Source organism: Dendrobates tinctorius, unplaced genomic scaffold, assembly GCF_039654945.1.
Source record: "Dendrobates tinctorius isolate UK_male_01 unplaced genomic scaffold, ASM3965494v1 ptg000181l, whole genome shotgun sequence".
NCBI lineage: Eukaryota > Metazoa > Chordata > Amphibia > Anura > Dendrobatidae > Dendrobates > Dendrobates tinctorius.
In genome coordinates this window covers 3,094,876-3,112,649 of record NW_027361848.1, presented here as the reverse complement: position 1 = coordinate 3,112,649, position 17,774 = coordinate 3,094,876, and the positions used below count along the sequence as shown (strand labels likewise).

At 41.2% G+C, this 17,774-nt stretch overlaps 1 protein-coding gene across 21 annotated transcripts in view; it reads left to right on the top strand.

Moving 5' to 3' along the window:
- AFDN (afadin, adherens junction formation factor) overlaps positions 1–17,774 on the top strand; it is a 647,761-nt gene that overhangs the window by 252,461 nt on the left and 377,526 nt on the right. For all 21 annotated transcript variants that reach the window (XM_073551829.1, XM_073551831.1, XM_073551836.1 and 18 more), the window contains one exon: positions 9,273–9,535. In XM_073551829.1, the coding sequence (XP_073407930.1) occupies positions 9,273–9,535 (263 nt within the window). The remainder of the gene's footprint in view (positions 1–9,272; positions 9,536–17,774) is intronic.

Below are 17,774 nucleotides of genomic sequence, written 5' to 3'. Positions count from 1 at the left end.
GACATATTGGACAACAACTTTTGGGGTTCAATTTCTCCTGTTACCCTTGGGAAAATAAAAAAATTGGGGACTAATTGATCATGTTTGTGGAAAAAATAAGATTTTTTTATTTTCATGCCCTGGCATTATAGACTTCTGTGAAGCCTTTGGGGGTTCAAAGTGCTCACCTCACATCTAGATAAGTTCCTTAGAGGGTCTAGTTTTCAAAATGGCATCACTTGTGGGGAGTTTCCACTGTTTAGGTACATCAGGGGTTTTCCAATCGCGACATGTTGTCCGATCTCAATTCCAGCCAAAAACGTCAAATGGCGCTGCTTCCCTTCCGAGCTCTGCCATGCGCCCAAATAGTGGTTTACCCCCCACATGTGGGGTATCAGCGTACTCAGGACAAATTGCACAATAACTTTTAGGGTCCTTTTACCCTTGGAAAAATAAGAATTGAGGGTGAAAAGATCATTTTTGTGGAAAAAATATGATTTTTTAATTGTACGGCTGTATGTTATAAACTTCTGTGAAGCCCTTGGGGGTTCAAAGTTCTCACCACACATCTAGATAAGTTCCTTAGGGGGTCTAGTTTCCAAAATGGTGTCATTTGTGGGGGGTTTCCACTGTTTTGGTACATCAGGGGTTTTCCAATCGCGACATGATGTCCGATCTCAATTCCAGCCAAAAACGTCAAATGGCGCTGCTTCCCTTCCGAGCTCTGCCATGCGCCCAAATATTGGTTTACCCCCACATGTGGGGTATCAGCCTACTCAGGACAAATTGCACAATAACTTTTAGGGTCCTGTTACCCTTGGGAAAATAAAAATTGGGGTGAAAAGATCATTTTTGTGGAAAAAATATGATTTTTTAATTGTACCGCTGTACGTTATAAACTTCTGTAAAGCCCTTGCGGTTTCAAAGTTCTCACCACATATCTAGATAAGTTCCTTGAGGGGTCTAGTTTCCAAAATGGGGCCACTTGTAGGGGGTTTCCACTGTTTAGGTACATCAGGAACTCTCCAAACGTGACATGGCGTCCGATCTGAATTCCAGACAATTTTGCATTGAAAAAGTCAAACGGCGCTCCTTCCATTCTGAGCTCTGCCATGCGCGGAAACAGTCGTTCCCCCCCACATATCAGGTATCAGCGTACTCAGGACAAATTGCACAATAACTTTTGCAGTCCAATTTCTCCTGTTACCCTTGGTAAAATAAAAAAAATTGAACCTGAAGTATTTTTTTTGTGAAAGTTAGATGTTCATTTTTTTTTAAATATTCAAAAAAATTCCTGTGAAGCACCTGAAGGGTTAATAAACTTCTTGAATGTGGTTTTGAGCACCTTAAGGGGTGCAGTTTTTAGAATGGTGTCACTTTTGGGTATTTTCTATCATATAGACCCCTGAAAGTGGCTTCAAATGTGATGTGGTCCTAAAAATAAAATGGTGTTGTAAAAATGAGAAATCGCTGGTTAATTTTAACCCTTATAACTTCCTAACAAAAAAAAATTTTGGTTCCAAAATTGTGCTGATGTAAAATAAACATGTGGGAAATGTTAGTTATCAAGTTTTTTGTGTGTAGTATCTCTGTGATTTAAGGGCATAAAAATTCAAAGTTGGAAAATTGCGAAATTTTCAAAATTATCGCCAAATTTCCATTTTTCTCACAAATAAACGCAAGTTATTTGAATGAAATTTTACCACTATCATGAAGTACAATATGTCACGAGAAAACAATGTCAGAATCACCGGGATCCATGGAAGCGTTCCAGAGTTATGACCTCATAAAGGTACAGTGGTCAGAATTGTAAAAATTGGCCCTGTCATGAACGTGCAAACCATCCTTGGGGGTGAAGGGGTTAATGGCATAAAAATTTCTACTTTTTCCACAAATAAGCCCAAGTCATATCGAATAAATATTACCACTATCATGAAGTACAATATGTCACAAAAAAACAACAATCTCCTAATCAGTGGGGCACTGCTTGGGTTGCCATGACTGCCAGGGGGATCTACTGAAGACCTATGTGCCTGTCATAACTGCATTTCTGTGAAAGGCGTTCATAGGCGACCGTGATTTTTGTTATGTACAGCAGTTCTGTAGCATTACTGTTTATGGCTCAAGTGATCAAATGATCGCAGGTTGAAATTAAATCTTACCCCATTCTCCCCCATTAAAATTAAGAATAAACAAAAATAAAATACATGGTTGATGTAGCTGCATTCGTAAAAGTAAGATATATCAAAATATAAAATAAATGTATTCAATCGGTAAATGGTGAATTGTGTGAGGAGAAAAAAAAAAACAAAATGTGAGAATTGTAGGTTTTTGGCCTCCTCAACAACACAAAAGAAAAATGTAACGTTTATTAAAACATCATATCTACCCTGAGATGAGACAGTTTTTTTTTTCACCACCTAAATAAAACAAAAAATATGCTTGTTTGGTATGACAGCAATTGTACTGACTTGGACAATAATGTGGCCAGGTTTTAACGGAAAATAAACGCTATAAATGAAAATCCCATTTTTTTTTGGCCAATTCGACACACTTGAAATGTTTTCGTGCTTTCCAGTATATTACATGATAAAATGGATGGTTTGAATCATTCAAAAGCACAACTTGGACCACAAAAACAAGTCCTCTCATGGCTGTTGATGGAAAAATAAAAAAGTTATGGCTTTTGGAATAAGTGGATTGAAAAAAAAATTGCAATGTCCTTATGGGGTTAAGGGAATCTCTGATCAGGTTCTTACTACGAATCTGAGAGCAACATAATATTGTTTTATGTCTAAGGGCACCATGTCAGGATGTGTTGCTGAAGACTGAGAAGAGGGAAGTCTGCAGAGACTAACTCTGGGTATAAAATCTTATGTCGTCTGTACTATATGGGGACAAAAGGGATGGGAACAAGAGAAGATGTCACCTATAAGGTATATGGTTCCTGTATGGTCAGCAGTCTGATGATGGCTGGTAACAACTTCCAGCATCTCCTTACTACTGTTGAGGACATACTTGGAATTGTAGCTTCCAGCAATACAATTACCGTATATATGAGGCTGACCTGATGTTACATTTGATTGCTGTACTAAGATTGGTGCTATATACATTTACTAATGGTGTTTCTGACACTGCATTCATGTACTGACTTTGTTTCTGACTGCATTCATTTACTGATGGTGGTTCTGATGCTGCATTCATGTGCTGATGGTGGTTCTGGCGTTGCATACATGTGCGGATATTGGTTCTGATCTTGTGCAAGTAGCTATCCATATTGTGCTTCATGGCTATGTTAAAATTGAAAAATCTTCAAGATTTGAGATTGTGGAGGATTGGTGAGTTTCTGTTGCCAAAACTCAGTACAAGTTCGTGTGTATTCATACTGATATTTTTTGTAGCAGAAACTTCCCAAAAACTGAAAACTTGATTCTGGTGATGTATTCATGTATGTACACCTTAAAAAAAAAAAAAAATTGCAGCCCTAGAGATTAGTTCAGTATGTAAATGTGGCCTTGGACCAAAAAATGTTTTGCAGCAGTTCTGATGTAGCATGAAGCAAAGCTAAGAAAGATGACATCGCCTCCACCAGACTTTCTATAGACGTTGTCTATAGACAGTGAGCTACTTATCACAGGAGGGGTGGAACGGACCAGTCCAGTGCACATCAGACCTGGCAATGATAATCTATTGATAAAACTGTCACTTCCAGTATACAATAGCACACAGTTTAATAAATGACCCATCATTGAATTCAGTGTTTTAACCCCTACCTCATGCTTTTGTCAGATTACATAGCGAAAACCTGTTGACAAATCCCTTTTCAAATATGTGACATAAGACAGGTGCACAGCAATGTCGTTTTGACATCACTGTGCTTTATATTTGTTCTATGGGGTTGCTCTTCTCGCATTGTTTCAGGCTGATTGTGGGAGTAATCTGCCTAAAAAAAGATGTAGTGTGCACATACCTTTATGTTGTGAATACACTTGGGGCTTGTTTTATGGTTAGTTCACATTAGATGTCTTTTCAGTGTTTGTTTTTTTTTGTCTGCAGCAATACCTCATCTCTTGGTGGGAAAGAAGCTGTAGAAAAAAACCGCATGTTTTTCTTGCGTTTTTTGCGGCAGCTTTGGCATGCTAGATTTCTCTCTTGTGCATGCTGATAAAGTTTAGTGTTGGGAAAAAGTCCTATTCCATAGAATCAGGTTTTAACACAAAAAACGCAGCAAAACATACCTGCAATTCTTTTGCGTTTTTTCAACACCCATTCAGTGAAAAATGCTGAAAGAATTGACATGCTCTATGTCCAAAAAAACATGCAAAGCACAAAATACTGATGACAAAAACCCAGTGTGTATGAGATTTCTGAAATCTTATAGGCTTTGCTGGTACTGTAAAATGCAGCTGAAAATTAGCATAAAAAAGCATTAAAAAAGGCAGCAAAAACGCCTATTGTTACCTTAACCTTATACAAAGTAAGGCCCTGGGCAAAAGTTTTAAGTGGGGCCCCAAATGCTAACACATTGCACCATCACGCAGAAACATTTTGGTTGTGTTCACAGAGTTCAGGCCGCTAACCGAGTGTGTTCGATAATATTGAAGTCGTCCAATGCTTGTTTCCGGGCCTCTTTACACTTGCTGAAGAACAGTCATGGGGACAGAGCAATCACTAATATACTAATTTGTCCACATATGATATCATGTTATCAGCAGTTTTCACCGGGTGATGTGCAGCTGAGAACAATGATTTTTCTTCCGGCTTAAACAATCCAATCACACGATGAATAGGCAGCATTTTGCTTGTTTAGTATAATACACCCCATAGTCCTCCATATAGTATAATGTGCCCAATAGCACTCCATATAGAATAATACACTCCCAATAGTCTTCCATATAGTATAATACACCCCATTGTCCTCCATACAGTATAATGCACCCCAGGGCTGTGGAGTCGGTAAGCCACAGTTGCGACTCCGACTCCTGGATTTTATCAGGCTCCGACTCCGGCTCCGACTCCGGCTCCGACTCCGACTCCTTCATAAATGGCCAATTCATAACAACAAATTTAATGTTGTAAAATATTAAACATCGTGCTTATTCAGTTTCTCACCATCATATAAGTAATCAGACCACTTAGAGCAAAAACTACATTTATTAGAATACAATTAGAATATAGCAAATAACTTTTATAAACTTTTCTAAACTGTAAGTAAATATGCAATAAACACTTTTATGCAGTTAATAAGAAGAAATCTATAAATTTGTCCTCAGAAAAAGTGTTGCCTCTGTCAGATCCTCCTTCATGGATGCCCTCAAATCTGATCTAATTATTTTGAGAGCAGAGAACAACCTCTCTACACTAACTTGTGTTGGTGGCAAAGCAGTAACCACTCGGGCAACATCTCTGACAATGTCAGGATACAGAGGAATCGCTTGTTGCACTGTTATTTTTGATGAACGGTCAAATTTCTCAATTTCTTTTAGTGCACATGAAAAATTCTGCTGAAATGTACTGGCTGTGTTCCTTGATGGGGATGACTCTTCTATGCGGGAACGCTTTGCACGGTCCTTGTGATCCAAATATTTTTCAAAATTAAATTCTTCATCAGTTGATGGTTGAGGGTGAAGATGTGGCAGGACGACCAAATTCTTCTTGTTCCTCCTGACTGTTCTGCAACCCTTTCATCCTTACTGCTATTTCAAACAGAGCTTCTTTTCCTTTACTTAGCTGTTGATCATCTAGAAGAATCCGATGCATTGGGTCTACATAAACAGCTGCCAAAAGAATGTTATTTTGTAATAGTAGCTCCTCTCTCCGTTTCATTGATGTAGCAATGCCACTTGCAATTAACCCTCCTCTTTGGGACAGGCGAAACATCAGGTTCTTCCACTCCTTTAAGAAAATACCTGGAGTTAAGTCCTCTGCTTGTAATTTTTTAGTCACTGTAAATGGGTGCTCTAGCAATTTTTCCAGCTCAGTCACCTGATTCCACTGACTTTCATTTAGCGTCAGTTGAGGGTTAGCCATGTCTACAAGAAAGGTTTTCAGTTCAACCAAGCGCTGAATCATTAAGTAAGTACTGCCCCATCGTGTGGCTTGATCAATAATTGCCCCTTTTCCAGCACGTCTCTTCAAAATTGAGTCAACTTTAGGGGTTCTGGCAACAGTAGCCAATTTTCTCACCTTGCCAATCAGTGCAGCAGCATGTCCTTCTTGCAGACTGTCTCTTATAGCCAGCTGTAGCGTATGCACAACACAGCGCATGTGATGAATGAAAGAACATATTGACACAGTTTCAACAAGATCATCTAAACTATCATGTTGCTGTTCATCTGAAGCAACTTCAGTTTGCTTCTCAGTTACAATACGGTGTTCCTCTATTTCAAACATTTCTGTGTCTGTGGACCCAGAATGTTCTTCTAGCTGCTGGTCACCATCATTACTCTCATTCATTAGCTTAATAGTACTTATCATATTTGAAGCATTGTCAGTTACGACAGAAAGAACTTGCTCTTTTTTAAGTTCATAGTCTTGCAGAACCTTTTCCACCAAGACCTGGAGAAACTCACTGGTGTGATGAGCTTTGGTGTCTTTTACTGCCAATGTCTTGGTAACTATTTCATTTTTGTCACAAACAAATCGAACATTGATGGCAAAATAGTTCACTCTGTGACGTGTGCAGGCATCCATTTTAAGAAACAGAAAGCGTCCCTTGAGAGTTTTTTTAAGTTCTTCCTTTTGTTTAAAAGCTTCTTCGATTACTAATTTTCTAATACTCTCTCCAGAGAAACACCAAGCTTGCGGGCCATTTCCCCATTCAGACACATAAAAGCTGGTCGTGAAAATAATGAAATAGGCACACTATCCTTTACAACAAGCTCTATGATCTGTTTTTTAAATGTATCTACTGTCATTGTCACAGTAACTTTGTCACTGACAAAATATCTTGCAACTGATGGCTGCAAAGTTCTCTGCTCCTTTGTTTGGCTGGAAGAGCTGGGCACTGGTTCATTGGTTTGGATGCAGTCTTTCTCATCCACTGCTTTCAGTACTTCTGGATGAAAGCGCTGTAAATGTCTCTTTAGATTAGAAGCTCTGGTAGGAGCATTTTTATCTTTGCCTGAATATGCACTCATCTTGGCTTCACAGCATTTGTTTTCGTCTGGATCATTTGTCATACACTGACAGACATAATGTTTTCTATCTTGAGTGATGGTGAAATGTTCAAATACAGCTGATTTAATGTGATGCTTCTTTGACATTCTCAGGTTTTTAATTCTGCATTCACAATCCAAATGACAATTGTTTTTCCTAAAAACAATTGTACAAAATTATTGCCAGGTCGTACAACTGATATAGTGGTCAGTAATACTGTTATTATTCCTCATGTACTCACAGTTAACTGATGCAAAGTTTGTTGAAAGGATAATACTTCTTACAGTCTTCCTCTTCTGAGTAGCAGGCAGCTGTGAGATGCTTGGAAGACGCACACCTAGTATGATCTAGTCTAGAGGAGGAGCTTTACTACTAAGAATTTGCAACACATTTTCACTTTCAGTTTCATACATTGTAAGTAGGGGGGTTGGGGCAGCATGAGGTTAACCAAGTATAAGATTAGATAAGGGCAGTGGAGAACAGTGACACACAAGAAGTAAGAAATGTCTCTATCTCCAGCAGAACTGCTTATCACTGTTGTTCATAGTTTGATAGAACATATATATTTGAGTAACATTTATAAAATTCATATGAAAGTTCAATTATGAAATATTAATACATTTTTTTTTAAAACTGGAGTCGGTACATTTCTACCGACTCCGACCAAAACTAACTCCGACTCCACGACTCCGACTCCGACTCCACAGCCCTGGTGCACCCTATATTCCTCCATACAATATAATACACTCCCCATAGTTCTCCATATAGTTGTCACGATCCATTTTTGTGTCTGTGTCAGATTCTGGATTCTCTTATATAAACTTTTTTCCTGACAGACCATCGGGGGTTAATATCAGTTTTTTTTCCCTGGTGGCCGCTGGTGTAATTGCATTGCTAGTTGAGTTTTCTGATGCAAGTTGGGACCACTCCCACCTTCCTTTAAAAGGTCACCTGAGGCATCTGCTGGGGTTGGTGATGCACTTCCTTTTGGATACCAACTGTGGTCAAGACAGGAGCTGGCTGAGAGCAGTGGTGCTTCTGCTGAATGCTGATCTGGTGCCTTACTCTGCTGCTCGGTGCATTGCAGCAGATAAAGCTAAGTTTTGTTTTTTTAGTTGATTTAACCCCGAGGTGTCTGTTTTATCTTTCCTTTGGTTTTTGGTGCAGTTCACTTTTTTCCCTGTCTCACCTCCTGGGGAGCGGGTTGGGGGTTTAGCTCAGGGCTAAACGGGAGATAGGGACATGTCGGTGACTTGGGCCTCACAACCATCAAGTGTACCCCCAAGTTAAGGAAAGTCAGGGCACCCCTTTAGCCTGAGGGGGGCAGTTCAGGAGCCCAGGTTCCTCGTCCCATGTTTTCCCACTACTGCCCCGTGACAATAGTATAATGCACAGCCTATATCCTCCCTATGGCATAATGCATTCCCCATAGTCCTCGTAAAGTATAATGCAGCCCCACAGTCTTGCAGTATTATGGCCACCACATACTCGCTGATGGAGAGATAGATGTATATACACATACACACAATACTTCCCCAGCAGCATCATGTGCAATGAAGTGACGTTCTCTCGCACCCGCTACGTCAGAGGCAGAAGGAGAATGATGGGAGAGGGAGCGGCACATGACTCTCCTTAATCATTGCTTTCAACTGTATCAGCATCTATGATATATCTGACTCTTGGGCCCCATAGTGTTCACGTGGTGTGTGCCACTGGCTGGGTCCCCTGGGGGGAGGGGGGGTTGGCAAATGCCTAGTCTGCCTGCCCCTAACGCCGGCCCTGAATGTTGTGCATCTGGATTGAAATGACGTGAATTGAAAAATAGGTATAATTAGCAGGAGAAGGCAGCAGTAGGTGAGTATACACTCACACTACACACCATACACATAAGCACACATTTAATTAAAAAAAATCATGGGAGTGCTTGCTTGAAAAGGCTTATCATTTTCATTTCCGTTTTGATTTATTTTTGCCTCTTTTAGTAAGTCAAAGGTTATTTTATTTTTTTATTAATAATAATGAAAATGTATTTAGAGCAAAATATTACTGCTTAAAGAACTATTCTTTCTTTAATCACAGTGACCGCATCTATATCATGTTTAAATTGTGGTAATTGTCTTTTTTGTTTTTAATAGTTGTTTGGACCTGGCATACAGCCTCATCACTGTGACCTTACAAATATGGATGGCATAGTGACTGTTACTCCAAGAAGTGTTGATGCGGATACTTATGTTGATGGTCAGCGCATCTCTGAAACCACAATGCTACACAGTGGGGTGAAAGTGCAGTTCGGGTCATCACATGTGTTTAAATTTGTGGATCCAAGTCATGATCAGTCTCTGAGTAAAAGATCTTCAGATGCTGGACAGATGGTTAGAGGACAAAGGAGTAAATCTGGGTAAGTTTGTGAAATTACACTTTTTTCTCCCTTTCACAGCTGCGTTCAGTGGGTGCTGTAAAAAAAAAAAAAAAAAGTATTTTCGGGCAGGAATGGTAGCTTGGGTAGACCCTGGAGAGGGGTATCCTCCCTCCCCTTCCCTCTCAGCTTCTGAAGGGCTGCTGTTAGGGTATGTGCACACTTTGCGGTTTCTGCTGCGTTTCCGCAGTGTTTTTGGCTCTGCAGAAACGCAGCAGATTTTGCTGCGTTGTACAGCACCTTTATTTCCTATGGAAATAAAAAAAAGCTGTGCACATGCTGCGTTTTTTTCCGCACGGTTTTCAAAACGCAGCATGTCAATTGTTTGGTGCAGAAACGCTGCAGTTTTACACCTCATCCATTATGAGGTGTAAACCGCAGGGCAAAACCGCAGAAAAAACGCAGATATACCGCAGAAAAACTGCAGCACTTTGTCCTGCGGATTTCCTGCGGTTTTCTCTACAAAATCCGCAGAGACAAAAAACTATGTGTGCACATACCCTTAGACATCTAGCAAATCGCCAGTCCTGCAGGTTTCAGAGCATGTATCCTCATCAGTTCTCTCTGTATGTTGTTCAAGTTCTGTTATCTCTGTAAATATAGCGATATCAATGTAGACTCCGAACAAAGCTTTGATAGCTGATTGTCTTACAGCAAAACTTGTGCTCGACATTATAGTTTTGCTAAAGCCCCAGTTACACTCGGCGACGCTACAGCGATCCCGACAACGATACGACCTGGTAGGGATCGTTGCTGTGTCACTATGCGGTCGCTGGTGAGATGCCAAACAGTCAGAATCTTCCCAACGACACAGCAACGATACGGTGACCCACAGCAACCTTTGTAACGATGTCAGCGGTCGTTGGGACCCTGTCACATAGCAGCTACTCTGACGATTCAGACCTCTAATCAACGCAAATCCACGCCTATGTGTCTCCCTTCTGAGTCACTAACAAGGTCGTTGGTAATGTAGTACAAAAACTTGGCACTCAAAGAAAAAATTGATTTGACAGTTCCTTTATTGTAAAAGGCATCCAGTTGAGTACATTCCTTTAAACGTTTTCGGTCATACAATTGACCTTCATCAGAAGCAGAATTTTTTCACAGTTGGTTTTAACTGGAATGAGTTTACAAAAGACAAGGCATTATAATTAGTAAACAAATGGATACGGTATATAACAAATATCAGAGCAACAGGATGCTGATGATAAAGATATGAACATCATGTATAGTTTAGACAAAAAGTCGATAACTAAATAAACACTGAAAATAGCGAATCCTGAGATAAGGTTCAAGTGAGCCTAGTGAGGTTCCAAGGGCGGTGATGGAAAGTCCGTGTGTGAAATTCGTGGTCGGTGCTACTTGGTGTGCAACACCACATAAAAGGTGATATCCGACTGGAATGAGTGCCAAGACGGGTACCTGAGAGGAGCTGGGTATATTTATGAATAATGTGGAGAAACAGACGTCTGAGAGGCAGCAGCTACTGAGGATGAAAGGACACCATTCATGTAGGAAATCACTAGATCCACGGGATTGACATCTTAGTTATACAGGGACCGGTATATCCAATAAATGGAATGGGTGTCCAGAAATTTGCACTGTAATATGTTCAGGAAACTATCCTGTGTTTGAGTCAGGCTTGAATGTCCACAAGTGGGTGCTGTGATTATCCAAATGGTATGTCCTGGCAGGGAGACATGTGTGTCACAGGGAAGGTGAACGCGCTTTTAAGGACGGCCACCGGTGGTGCAGAGGAATAGCGCTTGACCTGTGGCTGGACGTGTTGTACTGCTGGGGTGAGAGACTCGTTCAAGTTACGTTTTATATGAGCGATCTATAATTGTGCAATTTGATTTTTGTTTTTTTGGTATCAATGTATTTGATACACTGGGATTCTTTCATATCCTCATCAAGGTACCTACTGGCAGCCAGTGTACCTTTGGCTAGCACATGAGGGCTGCGCAGCTCTCCGAAGAAATGCCTCCCCACGCCATTACTGACCCACTGCCAAATCGTTTATGCTGGAGGATGTTGCAGGCAGCAGAACGTTCTCCACAACGTCTCCAGATTCTGTCACCTGTTCTCAGTGTGAACCTGCTCGCATGCTTGAAGATCACAGGGCGCCATGGCCGAATGTGCCAATCACCCTGCACTGTGTTATTCTTTAAGCTCAACACCCACTTTTGGATGCCTCATACAATCCTCATGGAGTCTGTTTCTGACAGTTGGAGTAGACACATGGATGTTAGTGGCCTGCTGGATGTCATTTTGCAGGGCTCTGGCACTGCTTCTCCTCATGCAACTATAAAGTACCTCTAGGGGTGAAATAAATGACAAAATGCATAAGTGACCTAAACCGCAGCCAAAAAAAAGATGAGATGTGAGAAATTGTCTGTGATCACCACCTGCAGAACCACTCCTTTTATAGGGATTGTCTTGCTAATTTCTACCTGTTTGTTCCATTTGCACATCAGCATGAGAAATTAAGAAGTTGCTTCATAACTGGATAGGTTGATTTCACAGAAGTGTGGTTGACTTGGAGTGACATTGTGTTGTTTAAGTGTTTCCTTTATTTTTTTTGAACAGTGTATTTGAACAGTGTATTTACGTGCTCCCCTCTGCCCCAATTAATTTTGTCATGTCCTCTTTCTCCCCACTCTTAATTCATCATCATTTGGTCTCCCTAATTCTCAATACAGCATCATTTTGCCTTCCACCGCTCTCAACTAATCATTTGCTGTTTCCCACCCCCAATTCATCATTATTTGTGCTCTCCCACTCTCAATCCATTACTTTCTGTCCCCCATCCTCAATCCAAAGTCATTTGCTCCCCCCCCACCATTTAATTTATTTTATAAAAAATAAAATAAAAAAAAATAATTCATACTTCTCATATGATCCCCTGCAGCTCCACTTTTGGTATCCTCCTGGTGAGCGGTGTACACACATGCTGCCGCGTCACAGAACAGGTGGAGGGACTGCGTTGGAGCTGCGCAGCTGTGCCCATGGCACTCCAAGGAAGGCTCACAGGCTATATTATTATACCCGGGAGCCCCGGCGAGCAGAAGCACAAGAGGGGGGCCTGGCCCAATACAGCAGTAGGGACAGTAATGTCCTGATGACGACCCTAATTAGAAAGGCCAAGAATTACAAAACTGTATTTTAAGTGTATAAATCGTGTGGGATAACTTTTGGCAGTTAAAAGCTGCAGAGGTCACTAGAGTCTGTAAAAAAAAATAAAAAAAATACAAATTAGTGCTCACTGGCTACTGGGGCTGTTTGAGTAGGAGGAGTTTACAGCAGTTATAAATATGGCAGCTATTCAAAACCTTATAATTTACTGTTTTTCGTAAAGTGTATAAATCATATTTCATTGGTTATTCAGCTTTAAGTGTGTTTACGAAGTACAGATATACCTTGATCAACAGCTTACTCCACACAGTATGACGTCCCCACCACCCTCTTACACAGTAAAATGTCGCTATCACCCCCTCGCATGGTATTGTGGCTGCTACATTTCCCCAAAACAAATACTGACCAATAAATAAAATTTTAAAAGAAGTACTCGCATCGCTCTGCTTCCTTTGTTGCACTGCTCTGCTCTGTAAACTGTATACTGAATTTGCACAGCCTAAACACTTTGACAAAATAATTACACCCGCTGACCACTTTGTTGCACACATTTGAGAATCCATAATTGTATTCACCCGTATCGGATTCCTGAGAATGCAGATATCGGTGAAAGTGAGACTATGGGCAGGGGGCCACCGTGTGGTGCAGGAAACCACTGTATCCAGCCCTTTTGCTGTTGTGTTCATGTTCCACACTAGAGTAGCCAAGGTTCGCACTTTGCACAAATCTGTTCTAGGGGGAGGAAAACTAAGAGTCACTTGTAGAGAAGGATCTGAATGCACTTGTAGATCACAGACTAAATAAAAGCATGCAATGTCAATCAGCGGCTTCTAAGGCCAGCAGGATATTGTCATGAATTAAGAGGTACAGTGGGGATTCAGTCTTCCCAGCCTGGTGCAGGGCTACAATTTTGTTTCTGGTGTCTTTCGACAGCTCTTTGGTCTTCACCATAGTGGAGTTTGGAGTGTGACTGTTTGAGGTTGTGCAGACAAGGTAAGATGGTCACAGGGGAGCGCCAGCCAAGCGCAGCTTTGGGTGATGTAATGCAGCTCCAGACAGGTGCCTCAGACGAGGAAGGGAGGTGCAAAGTTGGATGAAACCCGGTCAGCAGGAGCGCATGCATAACACTGTTAGGAGTATCAAGGAGATCATTCAATCAGGTGGGGTAGCCCAGGAGAACGGAGTCCAGCTGTGGGGGAGTCGCTCGTCAGCGTTTCGTGGGGTCGCGTTGACAAGAGAGGGACTTGTCAAGGAACAACAATGAACAAGGGCCCTTGATTGATGATCTTGGAGGAATCTCTCAGCTTACCTTTCATGATGACTTTCTCTCTTCCCAATCATCCACCAATTCTGTATCTTTTTTTGCCCTTCCATCAACTTTAGGCACATCTATTCCCCCACTACCGATTGTCGAGACAGTAGAGGTTACTGGTTAACAATCTGGTGGACCTTCCCTGTATCAATACAATCTCCCTTCCACTGAAATCCCCTCTGTTAACTCAGGATCCATCTACCTCATCGGTTACATTGGGGAAGAATCTAAATAAAAAAAATGAGATCACCCATTTTTTTCAGGTGGCTCCAGGCCACTCATCAAAAATAAAAAGGAAAAGAAAAGGAGAGGATGTAGAGGGAGTGGAAAAACTATAAGTCTAATACCAAACCCAAAAATTATAAAAAAAAAAAAAAAAATCAATATTGACCTATGAGGCGGAAAAGAAAAATATATAGGTATATCTTTAACCTATCATATCACATACTCTATGACTCTGAAATATCACTCCTTGAATGGGGGTTATCATTTTGCACTGATGCACCTTTAAACACTTTTAACCTTTATCTTGATCTAAATGAGTTTTTTAGAAAAATATCGGTTCAACGGCACTTTCTGATTGAAGCTAACAAGAAATCTTCCCCAGAACCCCCTGTGGTTGACCTTGGCCAATATGCACATATCAACTCCAAAACCAGCTCAAGTAATTTTTACCCTGTCCACTACAAGGGCCCACATGTTGAGACATTTCAACAACTTATACTTAAGGAACTGCGATCTCTTTCCCCTGTTTTTAAATTTTTTTTCTAATTTGTGCCCTGCTGAAAAATTAGCGCTCCATTCACTTAAAACCAGTAAGGACATTATTATAAGAAATGCGGACAAAGGAGGTGGGGTGGTTATCATGGACAGACACCAGTACAATCATGAGGGGTTTAGACTACTTAGTGACTCAGACTACTATGAGAAACTTGTCCATGACCCATCTTCCTCTATCTTCTCTGAATATACTTCATTTATCAAAGATGCGAGGTCACTTGGAATCTTACATCTGAAGGAATTTAAATTCCTTAATATTTCTAAGTTTAAATTACCCTTCTTTTATTTCCTACCGAAGATTCATAAAGACCCCATAAACCCTCCCGGTCGCCCTTTCATCTCGGGGATTAACCCCTTTCTGCCATGTGACGTGCTATCCCGTCCATGTGCCCTGGGACTTAATTTCCAGGGACGGGATAGTACGTCACAGCGATCAGCGGCGCTCACAGCTGACACCCGGCACTATGTGTCAGGCCCCTTGCACACCGCGATCAAACACGATCGTGGTGTGCCGGGGGTTAAAGGGAAGCATCGGCAGGGAGGGGGCTCCCTCTGTGCTTCCCTGAGCCCCCCCCACAGCAGCGCAATGTGCAGCGCTGCTGCGGGGGCTCCTTGCCTGCAGGTCCCTGGATCCAAGATGGCGACGGGGACCTTCGGGGGGGCCTGCAGGGAGCTGGCTTCCTCAGTGCCTGCAAAGCAAAGTGTTTTACCTCCACATATGGGGTATCAGCCTACTCAGGACAAATTGGAAAACAACTTTTGGGGTCCGATTTCTCCTGTTACCCTTAGGAAAATAAAAAGTTGGGGGCAAAAATATCATTTTTGTTGAAAAAAATGATTTTTTTATTTTCACACCCGGGCGTTATAAACTTCTGTGAAGCACTTGGGGGTTCAAAGTGCTCACCACACATCTAGATAAGTTCCTTAAGGGGTCTAGTTTCCAAAATGGTGTAATTTATGGGGGGTTTCCACTGTTTAGGTATATCACGGGCTCTCCAAAGGCAACATGACACCCGCAGACCATTCCATCAAAGTCTGCATTCCAAAAGGTCACTACTTCCCTTCCGAGCCGCGACGTGTCCCCATACAGTAGTTTTCTCCCACATATGAGGTATCCGCGTACTCAGGACAAATCGGACAACTTTTTGGGTCCAATTTCTCCTGGTATCCTTGAGAAAATAAAAAAAATTGGGGACTAAAAGATCATGTTTGTGGACAAAATGCGATTTTTTTTTTTTTTTTTTTTTTTTTTTTTTTTTTTTTTTTTTTTTCACGCCCAGGCATTATAAACTTCTGTGAAGCACTGGGGGGTTCAAAGTGCTCACCACACATCTAGATAAGTTCCTTGGGGGTCTAGTTTCCAAAATAGTGTCATCTGTGGGGGGTTTCCACTGTTTTGATACATCAGGGGCTTTCCAAACGCGACATGGTGTCCGATCTCAATTCCAGCCAAAAAAGTAAAATGACGCTGCTTCCCTTCTGAGCTATGCCATGCGCCCAAATAGTCGTTTACACCCACATATGGGGTATCAGCGTACTCAGGACAAATGGCACAATAACTTTTAGGGTCCTGTTACCCTTGGGAAAATAAAAATTGGGGTGAAAAGATCATTTTTGTGGAAAAAATTGTTTTTTTAATTGTACCGCTGTACGTTATAAACTTCTGTGAAGCCCTTGTGGGTTCAAAGTTATCACCACATATCTAGATAAGTTTCTTGGGGGGTCTAGTTTCCAAAATGAGGTCACTTGTGGGGGGTTTCCACTGTTTAGGTACATCAGGGGCTCTCCAAACGTGACCTGGCGTTCGATCTGAATTCCAGCCAATTTTGCATTGAAAAGTCAAACGGCGCTCCTTCCCTTCTGAGCTCTGCCATGCGCCAAAACAGTGGTTCCCCCCCCCCCCCCACATATCGGGTATCGGCATACTCAGGACAAATTGCACAATAACTTTTGCAGTCCAACTTCTCCTGTTACCCTTGATGAAATAAAAGAAATTGAACCTGAAGTTTTTTTTTGTGAAAAGAAAAGTTAAATGTTAATTTTTTTTTTAAAATATTCATACAATTCCTGTGAAGCACCTAAAGGGTTAATAAACTTCTTGAATGTGGTTTTGAGCACCTTAAGGGGTGCAGTTTTTAGAATGGTGTCACTTTTGGGTATTTTCTATCATATAGACCCCTCAAATTGGCTTCAAATGTGATGTGGTCCGTAAAAATAAAATGGTGTTGCAAAAATGAGAAATCGCTGGTCAACTTTTAACCCTTGTAACTTCCTAAGTACTCCCACACCGGGATTATGAGTACTAGTCCAGTCAAAATACGGTTTGAACCGGAACAAATTCTAAGAAAGCGTTTTATGATTTTTTTTATTACTATTATATGTGGGGAGCAACATATTAAAAGTTTTCCAAAAATTGATCACCACAAAGGTCCTAACTATGACGTCATAAGACGATGACAGCCATCGCACTAAAAATAATGAATATTTCCCTATTTCAAAGCTGTAGCTTTAGGTTACAGAAGAGTCTGCATTTTGTATACTATATATTTTCATATAACAATTTTTATACAAAATTTTATACTAACTACATGCGAGGTCATGACGTCATCAATGACGTCATGACATATATGTACATTTCTAGAAATTATAGAATTAATACACAGGTCATTTTAAGACCTACTTCATCACTGAATAAGCGTGTCAGGTCAATAGTCACTATTTTCATCATCCGACACTGCTTCCTCACTCATATTGTCACAATGCCCTTCTTGACATGGTCCGCATACCTGTGAACAGGTAAGTCCGTGTCTTTTGCAAGTGCACCGACGTGTACTACAACCACGAGAACAATTGCAGTGAATTATTTTCAGAAGTGTTTCTGGCGGGGGTGAAGTATCCATCATCACTGGAACTTGACTGTTGTTCTGCAATTCCCATCCCCATTCACCATTCTCCATCCAAAGCATCACTTGGAGGTAACTCCGAAGGGCATGA